The sequence below is a fragment of the Phlebotomus papatasi genome, chromosome 2 (assembly GCF_024763615.1).
Source record: "Phlebotomus papatasi isolate M1 chromosome 2, Ppap_2.1, whole genome shotgun sequence".
In the NCBI taxonomy this organism is placed as follows: Eukaryota; Metazoa; Arthropoda; class Insecta; order Diptera; family Psychodidae; genus Phlebotomus; species Phlebotomus papatasi.
Window position 1 is genome coordinate 101,772,493 of NC_077223.1, and position 21,748 is coordinate 101,794,240.

Below are 21,748 nucleotides of genomic sequence, written 5' to 3' on the forward strand. Positions count from 1 at the left end.
ATCAAAAACAATTCAAAAAATAATTTATGATTATAGTGGAATTAACATTATCTGGGCAATAAAGTTAAGAGAATTACCTGACAGAATCGAATTGGGGGAGTAGAGGTACAGTCCAGGGAGCGGTTTAAACATCGTTAATTACAAAAAACTGTGCTCAAGTTTAAGTTTAAGTGTTTACAAGGCTCATGATATATCTTATTACTCACTAATTATCTCAAAATCCATTTGTAGTGCAAAAAGATAATAAAAATATAAGTTTTCATAAAACATAACTTTCCTGGTCATTGGCGTTCATTATCGTTTTAGATCTTTAGTGGTTTGTCCGAGATTCAAAGACCTTGAAAATGAAATAAAACTCGAACAAATCAGGTATTAAATACCCTCCTCAAACCTTAAAAGAAATACAGTAGAACCCCGCTATAGGCCATCGCTTTATAGTCCACAATTTATCGACCGTTAATTTCAAAACTCTGATTTTAAGTTAGGTTATGTTTTTTAGTACGCGACATGCAATGTTGTCATAATTATTTTAATATTTTTGGCAAACTTTATTGAGTAGTTGTGATAATTGTGATCCATAATGAAGAGAGCGAGGACAAGTACCACAATCGCAAAGAAAGTGGAAGTCGTCGAGCAATTTCAATACTAAAAGTCGTTGATAATTTTAAAAAATGACATGAACTGTAGTGCGATCCAAATATGGACTATAGTGAGGCTCTACTGTATGCGTTTTAAAAAAATTGGGCAAAATTCGAACGCTTCGGGGTAGGAATAACATTTCTCACTTCCCAGCGAAAACTAAATGCTAACCGTTTTCAAGTCCGCTGAAAACATATTTATTTTCAGCTGAATTATGCTAACCTTAAAATGAAATTCGCGAGGCAGTGTCATTTCGATATACTTGGTTAGCACTTTTTGTTCGAGAACTGTTGACTGGTCAGCTCATTTTTCCTGATCGATTCAGCTTAATCAGTTGGAAACGCTGCTTTTTTCGCGATATTTAAAAAAAAATAACGAAATTTATATAAGGTTAAATTGTAATTTAGATCGAATGCCTTTTCCACAAATTTTTGTCTTGACGTATTTTTTCCATTTTATAGAATTGTAATGTCTGTAAATAATTAGAAAATAGCAGAGAAATATTGTTCTCAATCATCTGCAACACGAGTTTTATAACATAACCTCACATTTGACGTTTTAAATTCAAGTTTTTGCATCGTTCGAATTTTTCTTAAAATTTGGATTTGAGTGTCTTTACTGTATTTTGGGATTAAGTCAACGAAAAGTAAAAAATTGTTCTTTATGGCTCCGGCACACCTTTTAGATCGAGAAAATTTCATGTGATCGAAATTCACATCCCTTTCTTTGTCAAACATTTTGTATATATCTATCCCAGTCTTTCGGACTCTTCTTCTTCTTTTGAACTTCACACCAAATTAAATTTAGTTCAATAGAATTTTGAGTGCGAAAGAATGAAACATCTATATGCAAATTATTTGAGAAAGAAAGGGATGGGAATTTCAATCACATGAAATTTTACCTACCTAAAAGGTGTGGCGGAGCCATTATAATTAACTTTCGTCAAAAATATCAAACTTGTCAGTGATTAATTGAAAATGAGCAGTAGAAATTCAATTTTGTCAGTAATGATTGTGGCACACAATTCAGATGTTTTGCATATGTCAGTCCCACTCGCTCCACATTTTCGGACACTTCTTATTCTTTTAAACATGACAACAAATTCAATTTTGAAATTACAGTAGAGTCTCTCAAATCTGAATCTCTCAAATTCGAACGCCGTTTGGATTCAAAACGTCAATTGTGAGGTTATGTTAGAAAGTTCGTATTCTTGGTGAATGAAAATCATATTTATGTGCTTCTTCCTGAATGTTTACATACATTATGGTCGAGTAAAATGAAAAGGAAGTATGTTACCACTAAGACTTGCGAGAAAGTACGGGAATTTCATTCAAAGTACAATTTAATCTCATACAAATTTCGTTAGTTTTGAAAAAAATCGTTCGAATTTGGGAGGTGAGAAATGTCAAAAATACCCCCCGAGCGTTCGAATTTAAGAGACTCTACTGTAGTTTGAGTTCCAAAGAATGGAGCAGGCGTACGCAAAAAGAGAAGGTGAATTTTGATTTCATGAAATTTTCTTAATATAAAGCTGTGTCAGAATAATAATTTGGTCAGTAATGTCCCTAGCTGGTCCCTAGCATACCACTTAGATTAATACTAAACCTACCATGACCCGGTCAAATTAACCGGTTTAAAATTAACACATATTCAAACGGTACAATGTCACTATCCAACTTTAATTTCTTAAAATATGCATGTAATATATTTTTCAATGTCTAAATTTTAATTTTTTGCTCTTTTCCAAGTTAAATATGTTGAGTATTCTACCCTACCGCGGTTTGCCATTTGATCAAAAAACGAACCAAAAAACGACAAAAAATTCTTAGTGTTAAGAAAATTTCACGAGATCTAAATTCAAATCCCTTTTTTTCTCAAACGCTTATGCCCGTCTATCCAATTCTTTCATTCTCAAAATTAGATTAAACTTAATTCAATGTGTTGTGATGTTCAAAGGAAGAAGAAGAGTGCGAAAGAGAGCGACATGAATTTTGATTTCGTTAAAAAATGGACATTGGCCAAAAAGATGTCTACACTGAGAAAAAAGGGGGTACGATTAACTTTTTTTTCTCTTAACTTTAACACTTTTTAGGTGTAAAAATATATCAACATTTTTTAATGTTGATTATACACCTATTTAAGTGTAAAATTAACATGAAAAAGTGTAACTTGAACCCATAATACACCTAAAAAGCATAATATTTACACCGATTTCGGATCAATAATGCAGGGTAAAATTAACATTTCCGGAATGCTATTTTAACTTTTCCGGATTTCTTTCTGTGTAGGATCCATGAAAAATAAGTTTGGTCAGTAAGACGAGCGATTGTGGATAGTTATGGCTCTTGACACCTTTTAGATCAGGAAAATTTCATGAAGTCGAAATTCAAAACCCTTTCTTTCTCACATGTTTTGCATATGACTATCTCATTCTTTCGCATACCAAATTCGATTGAGCTAAATTGAATTTGGAGTGATGTTTAAGGGAAGAAGAAGAGTGCGAGAGAATGAGATAGACATATTCAAAATATTTGAGAAAGAAAAGGGATCCGAAATTCGACTTCATGAAATTTTCTTGATCTAAAAGGTGTGTCGGAGCCATTAAGAATGATTTTGTCAATAAAAATCAACTATGTTTAGCTCAATCGATTTTGATTTTTAAATGACATATGAGAACAAATATCACCTTTAGTCAATTCAGAAGTTATGAAGCAGTGAAATCATCATGCAAGTTTTGTCATAGGGAAAATGGGACTCATTTTTGTTCATTAAGGTTTTTTCCAAAATTAGTCTTTAATGGGTAGGGCACACTTATAGGTCAAGAAAAAATTTATAAAGTCAAAATTCACATCCTTTTCTTTCTCAAAAGCTTTGTATGCGTCTGCCCTACTCTTTTGCACTCTTCTTCTTTTTTTAAACATCACACTAAATTAAATTTAGTTTAGCCTAATTTCCAAACCGAAAGAGTAGGACACACTTATGCAAATCTTTTGAAAAAGAAAAACCCGCAAATTTCGATTGCTTGAAATTTTCCTGATCTAAAAGGTGTGCCGGAGTCAGAAGTATAAGGGAAGAGTACCCCGGATCGGAATGTTAAGAGACATGCTCGATGTTTAGTTGAAAATATATATAAGCCTCAAAATACTATTTGGTATTTTTGTGTCTGCTAATGGGTATACTAATGATTCATTTAACTATATTCGCGCATTTGAATTTTAAATTTTAGGAATAAATTAATAAAAAATAGATATAATTGCAACGATGTGCTCTTTACCTCGGATCGTCACAAATTTAATCAGGTTTATTACGGAAAATTGGTTTTAAAAATTAAATCTAGATTATTGCACTGCATTCTTATGATAGTTAAATGGTGAAAAGTAGCTAATAATTTTTAAAAAATCATTTGAATTGGTGCGACAATCTGATAGTAACCTGACGATCCGAGGAACACTTCTGAACGCTGGTGCTCTTCCCTTATCCTTTTGTTGATTGACCTGACGAAATTTTATCTTTCATTCGTCGAGGATCCAGCCGATCGGAATGCATTATCGGATTTACAAAAAGCATTTGAATTTCAATTAAACCAAATCAACAGGAAAAAAACCGTATCTCCTAAAGCACTAATTAAATTAAATCGATTTAATTTCTCCATTAATTCTTGATTAAGTGCACTATTTTGTGCGTGGTATTTCGTCAATAAACAACTAAATTAAATTACGAAATCTATCGTTCTGTTACGAACAATTGTGCAAAATAATTTATTCATGAGGCTCTTTCTACCACCATTTAAATTTAATGCCATAAAAGCTATTTGTTCATACGCAATACTTGCAAATTGAGCATTAAATTTTCAAACACAATTAACTTGCTGGATTAATGAGCATTTTGTTATAGCGATAATTCACCTGAAAGCGATATTTGGAGAATATTGTATGCGGGAAAAGTTAGGAAAATGCGTAAAAAAGTTTGCTGAAGTATGACCAAGGGCAAGACCCAGACATTTGTTGATGATGGACTTGGAAGACATGGAGATAAATTTATTGGTTGAGTCAGAGTTGTGATAAGAATAGAGGGATCTTTGTCTCCTCAGTACCGTTTGGTTTTATCTTTTTGGATGACGATTTCAATGTGATAATCTGCTTAAGAGTAGTTCAGTTGGAATTGGCATTAGCCACGCGATTGTTGTTCTGTGTCTAAAGTTTTATTAATTTTTTAAAATTCTTTTTATTTGTGTGATTTGTAGAGAAATGACTTTTCACTTGAGAAAATCAATTGGTTTGCTGTGCATGTCTGTGTCACTTTTGGTTTCTGCACAACTTTTTCCAGTCTCAATTATCCACCTCAACGATTTTCACGCACGGTAGATTCAAAAAATTATGGAATTGCTTTATTTTTTCCCAATTGTACATAACTTCCTCATTTAATTTGAACTTGTTGGAATATTTTTTTTTGGGCTCAAGGTTCGAAGAAGTCAACAGCAATTCGGGCACATGCAAACCCGATGAGGGAGAAGTGTGTATTGGAGGCTACGGAAGAGTAGTGACCACGGTCAAGAGACTCCTGGAGGAGAAGAAGAACCTCAATCCCATCTATCTCAATGCTGGGGATAATTTTCAGGGGACTCTATGGTACAACATTCATCGATGGAATGTCACAAGTTACTTCCTAAATCTCCTGCCAGCGGATGCAATAACGCTGGGTAATCATGAATTTGACCATCAGGTTTCAGGAGTTGTACCCTTCCTGGAGACCATCAAGTCACCAATAGTAGTGGCCAATGTGGATGCTTCAGAGGAGCCCACATTCGATGGGAAATTCAGCAAGACTTTCGTGATTGATAAGTACGAGAGGAAGATCGGCATTATCGGTGTTATGCTCCAGACAACTCCGGTGAGTCGTAATCTCTCCTATCTTTTAGTGACAAAAGCTACTTAGAGATAGGTTCTTAACTGAAAATTTAATTGATCACTTCGTGGAAATTTAGCAAGAGCCCCAGCTGAGATCGATTGTCGTGGATTTTGCTCTTATAAATCACTTGTGACGGAACGCTTTCCAATGAATAATTTCGTGTTGAAATTAAACAAAATTAACTTTTTTTCTGAATTAATGTTTTAACACTTCGCTCGATTAAGCCAGTGTAAGTGGATTTGATTTTATGTAAAATACATCAAAATTATTTTCATTGTAAATAAATGGCATCTATTTATTTATTATTCGTTTGAGGATTATGTCCAGCACACAATAACTTTTGTTTTGTAAACACGTTTTTGATTAGTGAGAGTGAATGAAAAGTACAATAACTCTTGTTTGTAAACATGTTTTCAAAAATTTCTATAAGAGTGAGCGAGATGATTAGATCTAGATCTCACTCACTCTAATTGAAATGTCAAAAACATGTTTACAAAAGAAAAATTATTGTGCGTCATGCCCAGCGCACAATAACTTTTGTTTTGTAAACATGTTTTTGACATTTCAGTGAGAGTGAATGAAACGTAGATCTCGTCATCTCGCTCACTCTTATAGACAATTTTGAAAATGTGTTTACAAACAAAATTCATTGTGCGCTGGACATTAGCCATTATGCCCAACACACAATAACTTTTGTTTGTAAACATGTTTTCAAAATTTCCTATGAGAGAGAGCGAGATAACTAGATATCGGTTTCATTCACTCTCACTGAAACGTCAAAAACATGTAAACAAAACAAAAGTTATTGTGCGTTGGGCATTAAATTTGGGACTGTGCAAAAAAAAATCAAAAAACATCATTGATAGGGGGTAGGGGAAAGTACGTTATCTTCGGATTACTCAAGTGTCGGATAACAATTTTTTTTTAATATTCTTAATGAATTATTTATATATCGTTATATCATTATTTTTTTTTTAATTCCCAATATTTAAGAAAATTGTTCAAAATTTTAATTCATATTCTTCCAGATAAAGACGCAAAACTTAAAAAAAAAACAAATACCATTTAAGGGCATTGACAGAGTTTCTGGCTTATTTTAGGAATGACCTTTTTACAATTGATGAAAAATTACAATAATTTACCTTCAGAAATAAAACACACTGAACAATTGTATAGTACAAATATAAAAAATATTTACTGAATGGGCAGGAACGTTAGGGATTTGTCTCGTAGGGATTGGTCGCAACTCGAAATTTAAATAGAATTAAGTGTATAAAAAAAGTTATTATATAGTCAGAAAGAGTATTTCTTATGACATGATACAAACATTAATATCTATCTATTATCTAAAAATTTCTACATTTTTTATCATTTTTAGAAAAGTAAAACACACACTGGAATTGCTTATTGATTTAAGAACTCAAAATTGGTGTGCTTGCAATTCGGAACAGTTGGGAACTTAATTGAGAATTATAAAGAAAAGAGGGATGGAAAAGCGTCGTAGGCTTTGCGAAGTGCTCGAATTCGTGACTTAGGCTATCCCTTAAAAGTGCTTTCGCATCATTTACCGTTTATTGGATCTCAACCGATTTAAAGTGATTTGCAAATCACTCAGAACATCCCACAAAATAATTTTAAGAGTAATAAAATCGATTTTCGGACAAAACTTATTTATCGGTTCACAATAGATTTTAAACCTATTCATAATCACTCAAAACATTGCTCAAAAAACATCTCAGGAGTAATATAATTCGGTGGAAACCAAAATCCCGAAAGCCAAAATCCTGAAAGGGATGAAATTATATGTAGGAAAATATTTAGAATAATTTTCCAAGACACAGAAGATTTCCCTTTGCCTCCAGAAAGCGCGGGTACAATCGTGAGAGTAGCTATGACACTTTTAACGGGATTTTGGCTTTCGGGATTTTGGCCCATTCGGGATTTTGGCGTTCGGGATTTTGGCTTTCGAGATTTTGACCGGGACCCGTCCAGCAATTCCAATACCTTTCCAACGAGCCCAAACGATGGGACACCGGTGTCTCAATCGTTCCTAACGGATTAATATCTGAATCGGACGAAGGAAAGATAATTATTTATATGAATCAAATGAAAAAGCCTTTTCGCGATAGTTTATGATTGAGATCAGTTAAAAACGAATTTAATTTATTTTAAGTTTAACATGGTTAATACGGGATAAAGTAGGTCTGAGCGGTCTGAGTCTGAGGGCGTTAATATTCACAATAAAACTGACTGACAAAATTCTGTGTATATTAGGTATTTTTCAAGTTTTTTAGTTCATAGGATATTAACATTTAATAAAAATTAGATAGGTCAGCAACTTTAAAACCTGAATTTTGAAAATAAGAAATAAAAAATGCAATAAAAATACTCGCACTAATACATATTTTTCAAAAATTTTGTTACACAGAGTAAAATAAAAAAATTGCTTTTTTAAAGCAATATTTATTAAAATTATTATTATTATAAAATTTATTATAATATTATTATTTATTATAAAATTTAAGCAGTTTTTCTCTTCAGAGTTATAGGGGAAAATGCCCATGCTTTACACGGTCCCAAGCTTTACAATGACTAACTTTTTCCTATGTTTATCAATAAATATGACTAATCTCATTCATATTTATAGTGTCTTGTGTTTAAAATATAATATATAGCGAAGCCGCATTTATTCAGAAACATAGGAAGAATTTAGTCATTGTAAAGCTTGGGACCGTGCAAAGCATGGGAACTTTCCCCTATTCTCTTTAATTTTAAATAAAATAATTGCCAGATCATCGCTGATTGGCATTGCTAGATTTTACTAGACTGGGGCAGGTTTGATTTTTTTCTAATGTTCTGATTTTTAATTCTTGATTTTGTATTTTTCTATTTTCCTATTTTTTTCTATTTTGCTTATTTTGTTACTTAATCAAACCATGTATGAGGGGCGCACCAAACAAGAATTAGGAGCTGCAGATTTGTAATGAGACGTTCCCGTGAATTACTCATTAGTCTATCATAAGCTCTTTAATTATGTGTATAAATATTTTAAAAATTTTACAAAGCTTGTTCCTTCCCTTTTCCTCCAGAAAAAAATCCCGAAAACAATTTAATTTTTTCAACGTGTTTTGAGGAAACCCCCTTAAAAAATTCACTTAGTAAAATCTGTCTTTTTTCTGAAACTTAAATGATTTTCTTTCTGGTTCTTTAAAGATTTTAAGTAAAGGAAAAAGATTAATTCTTAAATCTTCTTATAGAAATTTGGCACAAACATGTTTGCTGAAGCCTTGAAAAATTATGGATTTCTTTTCTTTTTTTTTTTTTAAATAAATGAGTGACTGACGAAAGATTTTGTTTAGTACGGTTTCGTTAAACGTTTTTTGGACAGTTGTCAAGAATATCTTCTTATGAACGATATTCTTCTTCCATTGAGCAAAATTAATAATTTTTGTGATCAAAATATCAATTAGGGGAGACCGGGGAGGTTTGGGACAGGGGTAGTGTGGGACAAGACGATTTTTTCAATTAATTTTTGAAATAAATGGAATTTAACCATTATTGTATCGTAGGCAATATTAAGATGTATCTTGACTAAAAGAATGGATATCCTCAGTTTTATTGTTTTAATTCTCTGAACATTTTTTTTTAAATTGATAAAAATCGTATATTTTGACGTCTCAGTTTTCCTCTTTGTATTTTATATCAGCGATATATAATCAAAAATTTTTATCTCATTAGGTAGCAGTGTAATCTGGGAACATATTTTTATAAAAGTTTCAGAGATTATACGCTCTTGTTTTTTACATAAAGGTTTTAAATACTAAAACTACACGCGGGGATGTTTGGGACACCTGAAAGGGGATGAATGGGACGTTGATTTTCGACAAGATTGTAGGTGGTATGCAATTGTTTATTGTCAAAATGAAGAGTAATGCTCAGTTTCTGCTGGAAATCTCCCTCTTGTGCAAAGTTTATCAGTGCAGCATATTTCTCTAACTACAGGAACAATTAAACCATCATTGTCTTATGAATCAATAGTTCCTTCTCAGAGGATATTCGATTTCTGCCCAATCTAGTTAAAAACTATTTTTTTCGAAAATTTCTCGAACAAGTTCTCCAGAAAAGGCAAGGCGACAGCTAATTCAGAGAAATAATGAGGAAACAGGTACCATGCAGTTGTCGTAAAATCAAACAGGAATCCATTAATGAGTTCAAAACTAAGAGTTGCAAGAAAATCTACTCGCCCGAGGAATTTGATAATCATGATTGCAATATTTAGAATAAAAAAAGAAAAGAAAGGTAGATGGAAAATAAGAACAAAATACTTTAAATAATTGATTGACAATAAATGACTCTACTGTACAAATAAAATTTATATTAATTTCTAAGTGTAAAAAGATGAAACATTTTTATTTCTATCAGAAATATTTTTAATCTGGTATTTAAAATTAATTAACGTGTTCCAGTAATACAAATTATGCGAGAAAAAACGCGTCCCAAATATCACTTTTTGCGTCCCATACTGCCCCACATCGGGGAGGTTTGGGACAAAGCGTCAAGTAAAATGATTTATCTTCTCCAAGAAAACTCAGTTGTTTTCCAAGTTCTATCGAGTACTTTTTATAAAGTCAATACCCATAAGTATCCTATAGACCGCACACAATTGTAAAACACTATCGTGGTTTTTTGGAATAGTGTCTCAAAGTCAAAACATGAAAAGTGTTCCAACCTCCCCGGTCTCCCCTAATTGTTAATCAATTAAATTAATTCAATAAACCAAAAAACTACCAATTCTCTTAGTAAAATTACTCATAAAAAGGTGAAAAAATTATAAATTAAAAAAAATTCACAAAAAGAACTTTACTTTTGTATAAAAATATAATAAAATAAATATTGGAAAATATTACTTGTCTAAAATTTTTAAATAGAAACTCAACTTTTTACTTTTTGTTAATCAAAATTATAATTTTAATTTTTAATTTTAATTAATTTTGTGAAAAGGCAATTAAAGGAATTAAACAAACACTTGCTTTCCCAGAATATCGCCAGCACTGGAAGGTTGAAGTTCACGGATGAGGCTACGGCTGTGAGGGAAGAAGCTGCCAAACTCAAGAGCCAAGGGATCAATATTATCATCGTCCTGTCCCATTCTGGTCTGGATGTGGATATTGCAATTGCCGAGAATGGTGGTCCAGATATCGATGTGATCGTCGGAGGGCACAGTCATACATTCCTTTGGACTGGAGAGGGTTCCCCAGGACCTGACTTCCCTCGAGGGGAGTATCCAACAATCGTCGAGCAAGCCCAGCATGGGAACCGAAGGATTCTGATTGTTCAAGCCTCAGCCTATACCAAATACTTGGGAGACATTACTGTGTACTTTGATGAGGCTGGAGAGGTTGCAGATTACAATGGAGCACCGATCTACTTGGGACCAGAGATTCAGCCTGATCCTGTGATCCAGGAAGAGTTGATTCCCTGGAAAGAGGTCGTGGATGAGGCTGGATTGAAGGTTGTGGGTCATTCGAAGATTGAGATCACAAAGCAGGGATGCAGCAATGGGGAATGCAATTCTGGGAACTTGATCACTGATGCCTACGTCCATTCCTACGTTACCCGGGGTCCCAAGCCTGAGAAGGGATGGATCCATGCTGCTCTCTGTGTAACGAATACCGGAGGAATCAGGTCACTGCCATCAACTCCTGGTCCACTGAATTATGGGGATCTTGTGGCGATAATCCCATTTGAGAATACTCTGGACTCATTGGAGCTGAGAGGGAATCACATCCTCGACATGCTGGAATTTGCTGCCTCATCAACCCTCACGTGGCTCCAAGTTTCCGGAATGAAGATAGTGTTTAACATGACAAAACCAGTTGGGGAGAGGGTCACTTCCGTAGATCTCCTTTGCAATGAATGCGACATCCCGGTGTATGAACCCTTGGAAGTGGACAGGATGTACAGATTCATAATGCCATCGTTCCTGGCCGGAGGAGGAGATGGATTCTACGTGGTGTCGGAAAACAAACAGAATCACGTTGTTGGGGGGATTGATATTGATGCCTTTGAGGAGTATGTTGCCAAGATGTCCCCACTGGTAAATCCAATAACTGGCCGGATAACCGTTGTAACGTAAAACACAATCAAAAGTCGTTAAGAAAATATAACATTGGAATTTTTTAACACCTGGATGGTGTCTGTTTTATTTGAGAAGAATGGTAAAAATGTCGTTTGGGAATGACAAAAAATCTCGGACGTTGGTTTTCTCTATCCCAAGACGCTTGGTGAGATCCCATTGGCTGACGCTTTACATAAGGAAACCCTTCCTTCCCTAAACAAGATTTGGCAGAAGGAGAAACACCTTTAGGGGAGGAGAATAGGGAACAAGATGCAATGCAAAGAAATGGCCTTTTAAATTTTAAAGATCCCATTTAAATGCCCAGGGTTCAGTCTTCTCACGACCTTCACCTCAAAGTGCCGCAGTGGCTTTTTAAAGATCCTTCCTGTTTTGTGTTCCTTTCAACGCCATCAAGATTCTGTACCCATACAGAAGGACCGTCAAGAGGTGTAAGTAATACCGCATCCATTCAACCCAAAAACACTTTATTGAGCACAATTTTGGATTGGAAGCTTTTGGTTTCGTGTGTGAAAATCAAAAAAAGGGATAATCCAGATTGAGTGAACGGATAAGGGAATGCAGCATCTTAAAAATTATGTTCAATACTCCATTCGCCGGGCAAATGAAGTTCGTTCGTTTTTTTTATCGTTCTTCTGGAGATTTTATACGTTTTATTTCACTGTTAAATTCTTTGATTTTCCTTCCAATTTTCTTGGGGGCTTGGTGACTCCGAGGTAAACCCCTTACTCAGGCTCGTTCATTCGGAGACGGGCAAAGTCCTCAAAGACGATGTTGTCATCATCATCAGCATAGTGGGAGTTTTCGTAGCGATGACGCTCAATGGACTTCATCTTTTTCATGGCATTGACCCGCTCCTTTTCAATGGTCCCTGAAATTTGAGTTTTCGATTAAGAAATTTCGGAAAATTTGTTTAAAAAATTCAGCACGGAACTAGGGCAAAGTGATATAATTTGGAATTAGTGTTACAAGTTGGACAATTCGCCGGTACAAGTTGGACATGGCTTTTTTCTTGATAAATACAGTATACAAAATTTGTTTTTAAGCACAAGGAACCAAATAATAAAACTAAAGCATTAAAAATATACAATTAAAAATGAAGTGCTAAATTTATCAAGACAAAAAGCCCTGTCCAACTTGTACCACTTTACCCTAGGCCTTAATAATCTTGGAATCCATTACGGTTTTTCAAAGTGTGAATAATTCTTGGTAAATTAGTTTTGAAATCCTGATTAAAGTATAGCTCTACCGCTTACCGTATTAATCGTAAGGGCCTTGACCGCCTTCACAGACCCGAGGATTATCCGAGAGACGGCTTAGCGTAATTTTATTCGACTTAATGGTAAAACTTAATTTTCATCATTTTCTATTAAATCGTCTCTCGGCTTAAGTCGTAAGTGTGTCTAGGGCATAAGATATTAACTAAGTTTCTCATTAGGAAATCCAAGTTCTTTGATTTGATGTTGTAAGTAACAATGTTATACAGTAGGTGTCAAAAGTTTGTTGCCTCATGTATGTTCGAGAAACCGGTGCAAAAAACGATAGAAAAAAATAAATTTTTAAATTTTTTCTTTTCGCAAATTAATTGCCTGTAATCTGTAGATCTTATTTATGTATTTCGGGAAAATTATTTATTTTTATTTTATATAAAAAATTATTGTTTTCCAAAAGTTGGTCATTTTTGAAAAATCAAAAGTTTGTTGCCTCATTTGAAAAGTTACTCAAAATGGTCAAAAACATGCAACTAACTTAAAATTAACCGTCTATATTTTGAGTTTATGTCATTTGAGAGGACAATGGTGGGTTTGGACGTTTCTAAAGTTGTCTATGGTAAATACATGTGTATAAGAGTAATGATAAATAACAAGAAATGATCTGTTTTTCGATAATTCATAATTTAGTTTAAAATGGTAAGTTAAAAGGAGTTAAAGGGTATGAAATCGTCCAGAGATACTGCCGGAATGAATCTGTGTCGTTAGTTGCTAGATTTTATGAAAAATTACGAAAGATTATACATAAAATATTCAAATATTATATTAATGAGGTACGAGCACATCTAAAAAACGTTACTGGTAGACCTAGGATATCGACTCAGAGGGTTGATAACAGCATTGTAAGTATCTCTGATAGTGACCCAATGATGTCTGCTTCATAAATTGAAAAACAATTGGTTGCTGAAGGAACACAGGTCCTTACTGTTACAAAAACAAGCCCATATTGAAAGAAAATGGTAAGAATGTTTGAGTGGCTCGCATTATTCCATTAGTAAACAAGATCAATCTGAATAAAAGGTTGTAGATTTACTTGAAACATGTTAAACAAGTAAAACTACAACCATTTATCCAGATTAGACTAGCTAACCAATGGAATATTGGGAATATTGCTTGACATAAACTCAAAATGCAACCGGTTTACATTAAGTTGGTTGCATGTTTTGATCATTTTAAATTAGTTCTTTAAATGAGGCAACAAACTTTTGATTTTTCAAATATAACCAACTTTTGGAAAACAATAATTTTTTATATGAAATAAAATTAATTTTTTTTAAATATATAAATAAGATCTACGGATTACAAGCAACTAATTTGCAAAAAGAAAAATTCGAAAAAGTAATTTTTTCTATCATTTTTTGCACCTGGTTTACCGATCATATGTGAGGCAACAAACTTTTGACACCTACTGTAGATCTACCGGTGGAGGTAATCCCCTACTTCTAAAAGAACGAAGGGGGTTCAATTAGGGGTCTTGTTTTCTTGTATCTCGAAATTATTCGTTCTAGGCTCACGTGTAGTTACGCAATAAAATGCTGTAAGATCCTTAATTATCTAGGGTTTTATCAAAAGTAAGCTTAAACTACTTTGACGCAGTAGTAGTCGAGTTTCAAATATCAAAATAGGACTGGGTCCTTAGGGCCCCGTTTGGTTCGGGTAAACCCGGTGTATCTCTTGGGCGTGCTCCAGATAGCGGATAAGTAAAGGCTGATATAGGTTCTAGAGTTGGTTACAGTTCGTCTCGGCACGTATCGGCATTTTTGCGTAACTCCTTAGTGAATACTAAACCCGTTTCTCTTGTGTAAGGAGGTCTGCGACCACAGGCTTGCATCCTGTTTCACAGGATCCTCCTTGCAAAAACAGTGACGTTAGGTTAGCAAATCTACGACAACGGCACTTCAAAATGGCTAGATGTACTGTAAAAAATGACCTCGGGGCAAGTCTGGTACAAGATGGCTGATATTAATTCAGGATTTTGCCTGATCGACAAGCGTGAGCTGCTAACCTAGGTGTTTTAGGCTCTTGACCACGATAGGGATAAACAGTTTTAAGATGAATGATTGAATAGGTCCCTGGTGGTTAAATTTCATATTTAAGACTAGTGTCAGATCAGACCCCTACTAACCTGGTGCTGGGTTGAGAAGTTTGAAAGGCACATCGGTTACGAGTTCGCCGCCAAGAGTTCCAGCGCTAAGTTTGACCCTAACGGAGTAGGATATCACAATGCCCATGGCGTCTGATGGACTCTTGCCCTCAGAAATGAGAGTTGACGATGCTAGGTTGACATCGTCATCCTTGAGATGGCCATCTAGAGCAATTCCGCGGCGGTCTTTGTTGCTCGAAGCCAGAGGGACAAGGTAGAAGGTCTTGGTGAAGCTGGCCCCGGGTGTGATAGGGCATCCCTCACGAGTCTCCAGTGAGGCAACATGCTTACTGAATTGAGCATTGACCATGGTCACTTCACAGTGCTGCACCACGAAGACCTTGATGTTCTTAACGGCCTTGCGGGAGTTATTGGTAATGACTACATTGGCGGCAATTTTCTCGCCATGGTAGTAGATCTCACGGTCCAGGGTGACTTCTAGATTAATTTTGCCCTGGGAGAAGGTGAAGCCCTTGCTAACGAGGGAACTGGGGAGTCTACGACCTCGGGTTGGAGGAGCATACTGAAGCTTCTTGACAACTAGTCCAACTTGACTACGTTTGTGTCCTTTGTCATCCTCATTTTCTCCCACGTACGTTCGGATTGAGTACTCAACTCCCAGAGGTTTGCCTTGATCATCCTCTCCGGCCTGGAGAGTGACGGAGCAGGGGGAGTTAGATGGGAATTGGAAGGTGAAGGGGAAGGCGTTAGAACCCAGTTTCTTAACTAGGCGTTCCTGCATCGGAGTCATCTCCATCTTCTGGTTCACCATGGGCACAATTTGTTCCTTAGCGATGACCATTTCTTTGGAGAACTTGACTCCCATGACTTCATCCTCTTCACGACCATAGCGGTATGTGGTAGCCAGTTGACCGAAGATCTTCCTGCCACGGAGGTAGTCACTATCAACCACTACAACTCCGTCGATGGGGTCGCAATAGTCTCCATGGTCAATGAAGTCTCGCCTTCCCAGATAAACCGTAAACTTCCCATTGGGGGTGGTCTTCTTAAACACTTTCACAGCAACAACCATATTTGAAGATTTCTTAAAGAACTTTACAACACTTTATCACTTGATAGAACAGTAGATTTTTTTTTGGGAAATTATCCTCTGTATTCTGCTGAATTCAACTATAAAATCACCAGAAGTTTAACGCTTGTCCCCGTGGAGGTTGTTCCTTATATACTGGGTAATTGCTTACTTTGGTCACTTTTAGGGCTTCTGTTACGTGGAAAATCGATGGGGTTGATTTAATTTGGCGCTTTGTTTTCACACACCTCAGAGATTCCAAATGAGATTATGTCGTCACAGAAATCGCCTCAAGAGAGAAAATATCGGCATACATTACTCAATTTATTGATTTTCCTGCTAAGAACAGCGTCACAAATTTCTTCATTAAGTGGAAAATTCTTGTACATGGGGTGATTTTTATTTTTAGACGCACTAATTTCTTGAAGAACTACCCTAAAGAACTTGACTCTGCTAGAAAAATTGGAGGGAAAACTAGTCCAGCCAAGACGAAAGAAAACTTTATTATATTTTAAATTTAAATGTAAATTTTATTACAGAATATTTTGAGGATGATCCTAAAAATATCCGTTACTCAGGTAAATTTTGAACAACCCAAAGAAACCATTCCCTCAATAGGTGGCGCTATTGTATTGACGTTCATTTCTGTGAAAAAATTCCGATAGAAAATAGAAATTTTGCAGCAAAATGCAAGATTTTCTCGTCAATTTCCCACAACATTCCACATCCCACCTGAAAAATATTTAATTTAGTTAAGTGTGCAATGTGTAAAGACTAAATTTGTGCAATTACAACGAGTGGTAAGATTCAATTTACTTCTTTTTGGACTTGTTCACCTTTGACACTTGTTTTTGCTTATCATACCCCAATTGCGTGGCTTTTTTATCAATTGCTTCGATTATTCTGCCAGAGTAGATACCCCAGATTGCCTCTGAGGTGCTCAAGAGGCTTGTCACGTGCTTGAGGGCCGGGAAAAATGCGACAAAGTGGCCCTAAGTGGGTCCACTTGTCGTGGTCAGTTGTTTACGAAAATCACCAATGAGGGTGGCTTTTAGCTTACGGTTCTCTCTTTCTCTCGCATGTTCCGGCGTAATTATCCAGTTGCCATGCCAACCTACTTGACCCCCAACCGGCATGGATACAGCGTGCGCTTCTCCAGATTCAATGCAGATCGCCTCGCAGTGGCCACTAGTCAGTTCTTTGGACTGGCTGGTGGTGGGACCCTCTTCATCTTGGAACTCACACCTGATGGCGGCATCCAGGAAGTCCAGTCCTTTCAGTGGAGCGACGGACTCTTTGATGTGGTGAGTTGGCTTGCCAAAGCAACTCGCAGGACACAACACAGAACTCACGAGTTCGAGCATTTCGCAAAGCTTTTTTTTTCACTTGGTTCATAACCAAATTGAATGGGGTTCAATGGGACGGGGGGCCTATCTGGGATCGGGAAGAGGACCGAAGAGCAGGACTGCACATTGACCAAGAAGGTCGCTTCTGCTGGGCTGCGCTCGAGGACGAAGATTGTTAGTCATGCGAGATGTCTGTTTATAACTGAATTGAAGGATCAACGAGGGTCGGGGATAATCTGTGATCGGGGAGCGGACCCAAGAGCAGGACCTTACGTTAACCAAGAAGGTCGTAGCGTAAATACAGCTTCTGCTGGGCTGTGCTTGAAGATGAAGATTGCTAGTCACGCGAGAAGTCTGTTTATAACTGAATTGAAGGATCAACGAGGGGTCGGGGACTATCTGGGATCGGGAAGCGGACCCAAAGGCAGGACTTTACGTTGTCCAAGAAGGTCGTATCGTAAATACAGCTTCTGTTGGGCTGTGCTTTAAGATGAAGATTGCTAGTCATGCGAGATGTCTGTTTATAACTGAATTGAAGGATCAACAAGGGTCGGGGACTATCTGGGATCGGGAAGAGGACTCAAGGGCAGGACTTTATGTTGACCAAGAAGGTCGTAGCGTAAATACAGCTTCTGTTGGGCTGTGCTTGAAGATGAAGATTGCTAGTCATGCGAGATGTCTGTTTATAAATGAATTGAAGGATCAACGAGGGTCGGGGACTATCTGGGATCGGGAAGAGGACCAAAGGGCAGGACTTTATGTTGACCAAGAAGGTCGTATCGTAAATACAGCTTCTGTTGGGCTGTGCTTGCAGATGAAGATTGCTAGTCATGCGAGATGTCTGTTTATAACTGAATTGAAGGATCAACGAGGGTCGGGGACTATCTGGGATCGGGAAGCGGACCCAAGGGCAGAACTTTACGTTGACCAAGAAAGTCGTAGCGTAAATACATCTTCTGTTGGGCTGTGCTTGAAGATGAAGATTGCTAGTCATGCGAGATGTCTGTTTATAACTGAGTTGAAGGATCAACGAGGGTCGGGGACTATCTGGGATCAGGACGAGGACCTAAGGGCAGGACTTTACGTTGTTCAAGAAGGTCGTAGCGTTAATACAGCTTCTGTTGGGCTGTGCTTGAAGATGAAGATTGCTAGTCATGCGGGATGTCTGTTTATAACTGAATTGTAGGATCAACGAGGGTCGGGGACTATCTGGGATCGGGAAGAGGACCCAAGGGCAGGACTTTGCGTTGACCAAGAAGGTCGTAGCGTAAACACAGCTTCTGTTGGGCTGTGCTTGAAGATTCTTCTTCACTGAAAATTCTTAAAATAAGTAGAAAATTAAGTGCAGTGCCCCAAATCGCATACCCTGTGAACTAAAATACCCTTTGACAAAGCAAGAAAAGATTAAAAATTTGACCACTTGAAGAAGGCCTGGAGTCCAAGCCGAAAGCTTTGGGAAGAATTTGAAATATTCTTTGCTTCTTCATATCCGACAATCACCGGTTTCCACGCCTACTAATCGTCGGTTGCGTCTACCTCTGTCGTATCTGCATTCGTTTTGTATCTGCATTCGGTGCAAGCTACAATACAGACGTCCCCTCTTGCGTGAAATGCTGACACAAAAGAAATGCAGATACGACAGAGGTAGACGCAACCGATGTAATATCCAAGAGAAAAGACAAACCATGAAACACTGAAGACGACACGATAGGTGTCGAAAGCTCTGGGAAATTCTGTGCTTGATTTTTGAATTGTACAATGCACCGACGCGCGACGCTCACCGGAATTAATATTAATGAATAGCAAGGTTTTCTAAGATAGAATTTTATTTAACAAAGGTCTGGTCAGAGACTCCCAGTGCGGTGATTACTGCATCTGGAGATGGGGGTCTGCAGCTATGGAATGCTGACGCAGAGGCTCGTTCAGCGACTCCTCAGAGTTGCTACTGTGAGCACAGGAAGGAAGTCTACAGCGTGGACTGGAGTAGGACGCGACAGGAGCAGCTAATGCTGAGTGCTAGCTGGGACTGCACGATAAAACTATGGGATCCGCATCGGAGTGCCTCAATAAGCACCTACCTGGGCCATTCGGAACTCGTGTACAGTGCCATGTTCTCCTGCCACATTCCAAATACCTTCGCCAGTGTCGGCGGTGATGGGTACCTCAAGGTCTGGAATACTCTGGGCCATCAGAGACCTACAGCTATGGTAAAAGCACACGACGCTGAGGTGCTGTCCTGCGACTGGGCGAGATATGAGCAGAACCTCCTGGCCACGGGTGGTTCAGACGGACTGATCAGGGGTTTCGACTTGAGAAACTTCAGCGTACCCCTGTTTGAGCTACAGGGCTGCGAATATGCTGTCCGGAGAATTCGATTCTCACCCTTCTCGCCCAATATTGTGGCAGCTGTTTCGTACGATTCCACAACACGCATCTGGGACTTCCAGCGTACTCCAGAAGCCATCGAGACCATCCGGCATCATTCAGAGTTCAACTATGGACTGGATTGGAATGCTCTGAGGTGCAATCAGCTGGCGGATTGCGGATGGGATTCCCTGGTGCATGTCTTCACGCCCAGATCTCTCAGTACGCCAGCCTAAAAAAAATTGTTAATTTTTGTGATGCTGGGGGAGCTTGGTCTCCCTTCGGAAAAGAAAACTTTCCTGTTGCATGACACTCGGGTTTATTTATAGACAACCTCCTCCTCAACTTAGAGTATCGTGAAGGGCAATAAAATATTTTCTCGAACAATCCTAATTATCCCTTTGCGTGAATCACGTGAGAGTTCAATGGAATTTGGTATGGCGTCTGAGAATGACTCCCATGACACCTTGGGGCATTCCTCGAGTGTGATTTGTTCCAATTGTGGGCACATCTCGAGCAATACGAAGAGATTTTCAGTCGTGAATCCTGGACAGTTGATCAGGGTGAGGGTTTGCAGGGTTCTCAGCCAGAGGTGGTAGGTCAGGAAGTCGTAGGTGAGATTCTTGAGTGAATGGAGGGTTAGATGTGGGAGATTTCTCATCCTGGACATAGATCTCTGAGCCCTGGTAGTCAGGGTTGTGTCTTTGCTGCATTTGAGGTTCAGGTGCTTGAGTTTCTTGAGTTTTAGGAGGTCTGAAATTGCTCTGAACAGGCTTTCGAAACTCTTGTTCTTGAGATTCTCCAGCCTCAGCTCCACCAGGGCGGTGAGATTGACCAGGGAAGCGCAGAATTCATGGTAATTTTCGTAGTCTCCATCAGGGAGGACAAGATGGACCTTCTGAAGGGTGGAATTGCTACTGAAACATTTGGAAATGTTGAGGAATCCATCCCCAATGAGGTTTACCGTGAGATCTTGCACTGTGGTCAGAGCTACGAGGTAGTCATGGGTAATAAACCGTCCGTAGATGATTATAGGGCGTCCGACCCTCAATTTCTTGAGATTCTCAGCACAGAGGATGAGACAGGAGAAGTCTGTGACGATACTCTCGGATTGTGTTAAGTACTCATCCACTTCCAGGCACTCAATATTTGTCAGGATAGGCAACATCTGGTACACTAAGCTCAAATTCACAGAGATTTGAAATAATTTCAGTCTCTTAACTCTTTCGCAGTACTTTGAGATGATCCTGAAGCACTCATAATCACTGTTACCCATCCCAAAGTACGTTATTTCGCGGAGAAAGGGACCAATTCGGACGAATATCTGCTCATTGGCCTTTCCCTGGGACTTCTGCCAGGTGAATTTGTGAATGAATCTGTAGGAATAGGTCGCGATGGCCTGGAATCGTGTACAGACATTTTCCAGTGCCATGAGATCGCGTATAGAGCACTTGGCAAAAATCTCCAGGAGACAATCATCATTCAAACTGAGAATGGACATCACGCACAGAAACTAAGGAAAAGCCACTTCTCTCGTTATATCACCGCCCAATCGATTGATGTTAATGACTTTGACTAAAATAAATTAATTGCATCAAGTTCATCTCCGATCGTTACTTTTACAGATGCGACCAAGATTCATTTGAAAAGGCATTTTCCGGCTGCGAAAATAAATTCTTCACCCAACTGCTACAATCCGTTTGAAAATTTGAATTTTTGCGCCAAAAAGTAGGCATTTATAGTACGCAGTTTGTCCAGAGATCGGAGCCACCTCTGCTCAGTGACAATTTGTGTGTGAAATCGTTTGTTTTGGGAAAGTTTTCCACTGTTTTTTCTGTGATTTTCCACGTTTCTGTGCGTGATTTTTCATTGAATTCTTGTGAAAAAGACCCCCAACCATCAGGTGAGTGA

At 37.7% G+C, this 21,748-nt stretch overlaps 4 protein-coding genes across 6 annotated transcripts in view; 3 read left to right on the plus strand and 1 right to left on the minus strand.

Annotated features, from left to right (window-relative positions):
* Positions 1 to 4,732: 4,732 nt before the first annotated feature.
* Positions 4,733 to 11,738, plus strand: LOC129800454 (apyrase). Its single transcript, XM_055844835.1, has 3 exons — positions 4,733 to 4,999; positions 5,100 to 5,529; positions 10,586 to 11,738. Exons 1-3 carry the CDS (start codon positions 4,887 to 4,889, stop codon positions 11,681 to 11,683), a joined length of 1,641 nt encoding a protein of 546 aa, XP_055700810.1. The 5' UTR covers positions 4,733 to 4,886; the 3' UTR covers positions 11,684 to 11,738.
* Positions 11,739 to 12,133: 395 nt separating this feature from the next.
* Positions 12,134 to 16,407, minus strand: LOC129800461 (arrestin homolog). Its single transcript, XM_055844844.1, has 2 exons — positions 15,080 to 16,407; positions 12,134 to 12,554 (listed from the first exon to the last, which is right to left on the minus strand). Exons 1-2 carry the CDS (start codon positions 16,128 to 16,130, stop codon positions 12,409 to 12,411), a joined length of 1,197 nt encoding a protein of 398 aa, XP_055700819.1. The 5' UTR covers positions 16,131 to 16,407; the 3' UTR covers positions 12,134 to 12,408.
* Positions 16,408 to 16,755: 348 nt separating this feature from the next.
* Positions 16,756 to 20,224, plus strand: LOC129800464 (peroxisomal targeting signal 2 receptor). 3 transcript variants are annotated; one of them, XM_055844869.1, is made up of 4 exons: positions 16,756 to 16,927; positions 17,038 to 17,141; positions 17,229 to 17,431; positions 19,312 to 20,224. In XM_055844869.1, the coding sequence occupies exons 3-4, from the start codon at positions 17,234 to 17,236 to the stop codon at positions 20,071 to 20,073; spliced, it is 960 nt and encodes a 319-aa protein (XP_055700844.1). In that variant the 5' UTR covers positions 16,756 to 16,927; positions 17,038 to 17,141; positions 17,229 to 17,233; the 3' UTR covers positions 20,074 to 20,224. The 3 variants fall into 3 exon arrangements, with proteins under 3 accessions (XP_055700844.1, XP_055700843.1, XP_055700842.1); XM_055844868.1 differs by having other exon boundaries at positions 17,043 to 17,141; XM_055844867.1 differs by lacking the exon at positions 17,038 to 17,141.
* Positions 20,225 to 21,611: 1,387 nt separating this feature from the next.
* Positions 21,612 to 21,748, plus strand: part of LOC129800450 (four and a half LIM domains protein 2-like) — a 298,659-nt gene continuing 298,522 nt past the window's right edge. Inside the window, exon 1 of the mRNA XM_055844816.1 lies at positions 21,612 to 21,740. The gene's annotated coding sequence lies outside the window, so the exon portion shown is untranslated. The remainder of the gene's footprint in view (positions 21,741 to 21,748) is intronic.

What these genes read in the sequence shown, in the direction of transcription:
- LOC129800454 (XM_055844835.1), top strand. Translation starts at nt 4,887, where the DNA reads ATGACTTTTCACTTGAGAAAATCAATTGGTTTGCTGTGCATGTCTGTG. An exon ending in CTCAACGATTTTCACGCACG is followed by an intron (nt 5,000 to 5,099) that starts GTAGATTCAAAA and finishes TTTGGGCTCAAG; the next exon opens with GTTCGAAGAAGTCAACAGCA. An exon ending in TTATGCTCCAGACAACTCCG is followed by an intron (nt 5,530 to 10,585) that starts GTGAGTCGTAAT and finishes TTGCTTTCCCAG; the next exon opens with AATATCGCCAGCACTGGAAG.
- LOC129800461 (XM_055844844.1), bottom strand. Translation starts at nt 16,130, where the DNA reads ATGGTTGTTGCTGTGAAAGTGTTTAAGAAGACCACCCCCAATGGGAAG. An exon ending in ACTTCTCAACCCAGCACCAG is followed by an intron (nt 12,555 to 15,079) that starts GTTAGTAGGGGT and finishes CTCAAATTTCAG; the next exon opens with GGACCATTGAAAAGGAGCGG.
- LOC129800464 (XM_055844869.1), top strand. Translation starts at nt 17,234, where the DNA reads ATGCCAACCTACTTGACCCCCAACCGGCATGGATACAGCGTGCGCTTC. An exon ending in GCGACGGACTCTTTGATGTG is followed by an intron (nt 17,432 to 19,311) that starts GTGAGTTGGCTT and finishes TATTTAACAAAG; the next exon opens with GTCTGGTCAGAGACTCCCAG.